Below are 5990 nucleotides of genomic sequence, written 5' to 3' on the forward strand. Positions count from 1 at the left end.
GTGGAGTTTGCATGTTCTCCCAGTGTCTCCTAGGGTAGTTAATACCCTCACAAAAACATGTAGTAATCCTGGTCACTATACCGCCTCCCCCATGACAGCCGGGGCGCCTGATGGAGGGGAAGGGAACTGGTTGGAATAACGTGTTCCTTCCACGCGCTACGTCCAACCAGGGAAACTCCCCCCTGTCAGGTGACAAGAAGGTCAGTTGGCTCTCATGCACTGAAGGAAGCATGAGCTCGGCCCTGGCCTCCCTGGCTGTGGGGGACTGGTGTAGTGCTGGTGTAGCGCCCAGGATCACTTAGGAAATTGGCACCGGGTGAAAAAAATGGGTTACAAAAATCGCGGGATAAAAATTATATAAAAAAAAAATTAAAAAAAAATCCCCAGTTATTTTGAAGTTATCTAATACGAATGAAATAAATAAATGATGTCAAACTAAATAAGAGTGGACCCCCCCAAGTCCATTTTAAAAGAATAAAAATAAATGTTAAAATGATTAAAAAATACTTATTTAATAGAACCTGAACCGACTTATGCATCGTAAGTCGGTTCAGGGTGCAACCGGTGCCAGTAGTCCAGCATCTCGGTGGGCGTGACGTGGTGAGAGGTGACCATGCGGCTGAACCTGTCCCTGTCGAAGGGCTTCAATCCACCCGCATAGAACAGGAACCCGTTTGGCGGCGGCGTGATCCGGATCCCCAGCCTGTCCAGGCACATGCCCACGTAAACGTCTTCCATGCTGAGACGAGGGACGCTCAGAGAGGCTCCGTAGATCTCCGTCGCCAAGTCTCCGGAGAACACGTAACCCGTCCCGACGCAGAATTCGGGGTACGTCTCGCTCGGGTACTCCTCTTTGGATACGTAATACTTGGAGTTTTCGTTCCGCAACGGCCTCTGTTCCCGATGGACGTCACCCGTGAAGAGCTTCTTCCTGGGCTTCACTTCGGGTCTGAGCAGCTCGCGGACGAGGTACTCGGTGTTGACGAAGACGTCGCTGTCGGTCTTCATGACGTAGCTGGCCCGCGGGCAATGCCTGGCCACCCAGTTCAGGCCCATCAGTGTCTTCACGGTCAGGTTGCGATAGGTATCCATGAAGTCCTGCTGTAGGATATCGCCGTGCCTCAGACTCTCTGACTCCAAGGTCCTCTGCAGGCTTCGTCCCCGCGGCTTGCCTTCCTCCTCCTCCTCCTCCTCCTTCTTGGCACCCAGTAGGAAGAGCCGCACGACCCGCGGACCCCCCAGATTCCCCGGGCTCCCCTCCTGGCCCCACGTGCGCCGTATGGCGTCGCGGCGCTCCACCTGATGGGCCTCAACGGTTATGAGGAGCACCAGGAACGGCGGCGCCTCGCCCTCTGCGCATATGTTGGCCTGGTTAATGATGTAGCGGAAAGGCCCGGCGGGAAGCGTGCCGTTCGGCCAGCTTTGCCCGGCATCACTAGCCGCTGCCAGAGACGAGTCGTCCTCCAGACCGGCTTTTTCAATCCAGCCCCTTATATTGTAGTCGGCCAGCGTTGGCGCTCCGCCAATGATTCCCACGAGTGACAGGAGACCCAGGAGCACGGTGATGATGATGTGCGCTCGCCGGTGTTTTCCTCTCCAGCAGCGCATCATGGCGGCCTGGCCTCGCTGATGGACTCCGACGGCAAGGCTCCTCCTCGCTGTTGAAACGCTCAGTTCAACGGGACCTGTTCTGATCTTACGCGGCTTTAGCTTCACTGGTATGGATGTATACAGGAGAAAGCTTCTATAATAGGATGCAGCTGGAGACTCCGTAGACAAGCTCAGAAACCGCTCACCGGTCTTTAAAAAGACTCTCTCTTGATGAGGGTGTGTTGTCGTCATGACGTCACCTCGAGTCGACCATATAAGGGCCGTAGAAATCGAATCAAATTACTTTATCCATGGAAATATGTATTACTTTATTTATTATTTCATGCATGCAAATACTTATTTATTATGACTTTAAGCGTTTTAAATTATTATGTATTATTATTTATTTATTATTAAGCGTAGTATTCATAATACTCTAAATCTACAAAGTGACTAGCAACTTAAGTTTTCATAGAATTGTAGTGGAGTAAAAGTACAATATTTGTATCTGAGATGTAGTGGAGTAGAAGTAAAAGTAATGAAAATTGGAAATACTCCAGTAAAGTAAAAATACTTTATGCTAGTGGATACTAGGTAACTATGCAGATTTCTCTCTCTCTCTCTCTCAATATGTCTTAAACATGGTTAAGACCTGGAACGTGTTTAAAACATGTTTGTCATGGGTTAACGTTGTCAAAATGTTAAATAGTGTAAATAACAGATCTGCAAAGTATGTTAACTATTCTCAGTAGTTTTGTAACACGGCAACATAGAAAGTAGGCATTCATTTATGAAAAACTGGGGGAAAAAAGAAATAAACATGAACAGATGAAATATGGAGATACTGTACAAGGTTCCTGACAATCTGCTGTCTGCATGTTTTCCAGAAGAGAAGTGGAGAGCATATAGAGCACCGAAGTCCTGATGTCACTACCAGTATAGGGCGCTTTTCGCCGGTTCGTTGCTTAACTTTTTGTGTTGATATCCTCATTGGGGAATCTTAGATCGCTTCATATGAGAACTGTGTTCCAAAAATAAACACACCACCCGGGCGATTTTACTCATATGGATATGAAGCATCGACTGAAGGTGTAAATGTACACATTTACCCAAAGAGTAACACAATATAAACACTAGAAACGAGTCAAACGACCCAAAGACTACATTCTCCCACGAACGCGGCTGCTGTATAGTGACAGTGATATCAGACCCGGTAGTAGTAGTTCTTAAGACCTTTAAGGCAGAATTCATTCCATTTTGTAAGATTGATGTAAGATTCCCAAATGGGCTTCAGTTCAGCTCTATTGTCTCTGTAGCAGATCTGCAAAAAATCACAAAAAGTTAAAATGTGGAGATAAGAGGTTTCTGCCCGACAGCAACGATAGGAGAGGAGAGGAGAGGAGAGGAGAGGAGAGACGAAAGAAGAAAGAGAAGACATCTGCTGGGAGGTGAGGAAAACAGGACAGCCAGACACTGTAGTGCATCACTCTCTGACTGACACACACACACACACACACACACACACACACACACACACACACACACACACACACACACACACACACACACACACACACACACACACACACGCTGCACTCGGCACAGAGCTTTGGGCAGACATCCAGTCAGATGCACTGATTGTTCGTGTCTGGTTCAGTTAGAGTGTTGTGCTATTACACTGTGACAACGTCTACACAGCATGTAGCACGTTTATCTTGAGACTTCTAATTAGTGTTGATTTTCACAACTCATTTTGATTTAGTTTTAGTCATAGTCTTTTGAATAAAATTCCATTTAGGTTTAGTCATATTTTAGTCATCTGAAATGTTTTACTGTTAGTCTAGTTTTAGTCGACTAAATATCATAAGGTTATAGTCGACTAAATCTACAGTTGATTTAGTCGACTAAAATGTGTTTTGGCGGTGCCTTGCTGGCGTCGTAATGGCTGATTTTAGTCTTGGTTGCGTGCTGAAAATAGCAGATCTACAAGCTCACAACGCGTCGCAGCGCGACGCGTTGTGAGCTTGTAGATCGGCTATATTCAGAGCGCACACCAAGCATAAAATGACTTGTCTTTTAGTTCTACTGGATCTCTTCTCCACTAGATCCCTCACTAACATTTTAGTCTAGTTTTTATTTGTTGACGAAATTGTCAATATATTTAGTCTTAGTTTTAGTCATCATAGCTAGTTTTCGTCAGTGAAAAAAGCTAGTCTGCATATAGTTTTAGTCGACAGAATCAACACTACCTCTTATTACTGTGTGTCATGTGACCTGAGGGTCACTGACTGGTCAGCTGTCGGACAGAACTGTTTTTTATAGAAATGTAAAGTGAGCAAGACCAGGAATGGCACAGCAGGCTAATATGTTCCCCCCAGAATGTGTGTGTGTGTGTGTGTGTGTGTGTGTGTGTGTGTGTGTGTGTGTGTGTGTGTGTGTGTGTGTGTGTGTGTGTGTGTGTGTGTGTGTGTGTGTGTGTGTGTGTGTGTGTGTGTGTGTGTGTGTGTGTGTGTGTGGGGGGATCCTGAGCATGCATGCGTACACACACACACACACACACACACACACACACACACACACACACACACACACACACACACACACGTCTCTCCCTCTCTCTTTCTGCAGCTGATTTGTTATCTCCGCCTCTCCAGGGTCATTGCATACATTTGATTGGCTGCCAGAACAGGATTTAGAGGAAGTGATATGTTGCCATGACAACTGCAGTCAAGGCCGGTCGAGAGAGGGAGAGAGAGAGAGAGAGAGAGAGAGAGAGAGACCATGATGGGGAGAAGACAGAGAGACAGACAGGGAGTAGAGACAGTGTAATGTGAGAGGAATGCGTATGGTATGTGCAGTGCATTTGACATACTGTAGTGAACTGATGTCATAGTGGACTGGCAGTGTGTTTGACATAGTGAACTGAATAGTAACTTCTGTCATTGTGAACTGGTAGTGTGTTTGAGAGAGAGAGAGAGAGAGAGAGAGAGAGAGAGAGAGAGAGAGAGAGACAAACTCCCAGCCAGGTCAAACTATAACTGAACCAAACGCAAGTAGTAACATCTGGTATAAATAATACTTTAATTAAATGAGGAGCACCTGTGATCAGAGTGAACTAGTAGGAAGCAATAATCAATGAGGTAAGGTTGGTGTGACCTTGAGGCAAAACACACGATCATGAAGTAAGGTCGGTGTGGTCTTTCTAACGGGCAGTGTGTTTGACACAGTGAACTGTTGAAAGTTGAAAGATGGAGATATGAGGTTTCTGCCCGACAGCGAGTATATGTAATATTATTGATTCCATGATAGTGTAAATAATTGGGTATAAAACCATCTCACTCTGAATCTAATTGAAAGACCAACGCTCGTATTATCGGCACTGCATCATTATTCAGCAGCACCTGCTGCACTGACGGCTAATTACTGTGTGTGTGTGTGTGTGTGTGTGTGTGTGTGTGTGTGTGTGTGTGTGTGTGTGTGTGTGTGTGTGTGTGTGTGTGTGTGTGTGTGTGTGTGTGTGTGTGTGTGTGTGCGTGCGTGCGTGCGTGCGTGCGTGCGTGCGTGCGAGCGAGCGAGCGTACGTGCGATTTCTGCAAATCATCGCTATCTGGCAGAAACCTTGTATCTCCATCGTTCAAATGTTTTTTCATAAATGAATGCTCGAATTCCTCATACAAGTTGTGTCTTGTGAAAGTAGCAAAAATAGCCGATCTGTAAGCTCACAACGTGTCGTACCGCGATGCGTTGTGAGCTTGTAGATCAGCTATTTTTGCTAAATCGGATCCATTAATTTGGAACACAAATTATTATCAGATTTTTCCATTTCCTGAAAAAAAACCGTTTTGTCCATACACGGTTTCTACATGACTGCGACGGAATCTGTGTGATGTTAGGGCGGCTGTGTTTGTCTGTGTGTGTGTGTGTGTGTTTGTGTGTGTGTGTGTGTGTGTGTTTGTGTGTGTGTGTGTGTGTGTGTGTGTGTGTGTGTGTGTGTGTGTGTGTGTGTGTGTGTGTGTGTGTGTGTGTGTGTGTGTGTGTGTGTGTGTGTGTGTGTGTGCGTGCGTGCGTGCGTGCGTGTGTGCACACAGAGGACCATTAGCATAATGGGTGTGTTTAGCATATATATTTGTTCCTCTGATGTGCCTACAGTACATTTGTGCATTTGTTTTGCGTTGAAACATTATTTGCATGTGTGCTGTTTCTCCATATGCTATGCCCGCCTGTTTGCATGAACACACAGCCTTGCAGTTCGTGGCTGTGCTGACAGGGGAGGGGGACAGGGGGACGGGGGGGGGGGGACGGGGGGGGGGTTAGTGTTCTGAATGGATGTGAAGGTGTGATTGCATGGTCCATCCATCAGAAGGATGTGGTTTCATCAGAAGATCCGTCCCTCTGAAGAT

General features: G+C 46.3%; 1 protein-coding gene across 1 annotated transcript; it reads right to left on the reverse strand.

Moving 5' to 3' along the window:
- Nucleotides 1-531: 531 nt before the first annotated feature.
- Nucleotides 532-1842, reverse strand: LOC311036153 (beta-1,3-galactosyltransferase 5-like; the record flags this gene model as incomplete). Its single annotated transcript, XM_084044680.1, has 1 exon — nucleotides 532-1842. The coding sequence occupies one exon, from the start codon at nucleotides 1840-1842 to the stop codon at nucleotides 532-534; it is 1311 nt and encodes a 436-aa protein (XP_083900806.1).
- Between the last annotated feature and the right edge of the window lie 4148 nt (nucleotides 1843-5990).

Source organism: Gymnoscopelus microlampas (genome assembly GCF_963454915.1).
Source record: "Gymnoscopelus microlampas genome assembly, chromosome: 20".
Taxonomy (NCBI): Eukaryota; Metazoa; Chordata; class Actinopteri; order Myctophiformes; family Myctophidae; genus Gymnoscopelus; species Gymnoscopelus microlampas.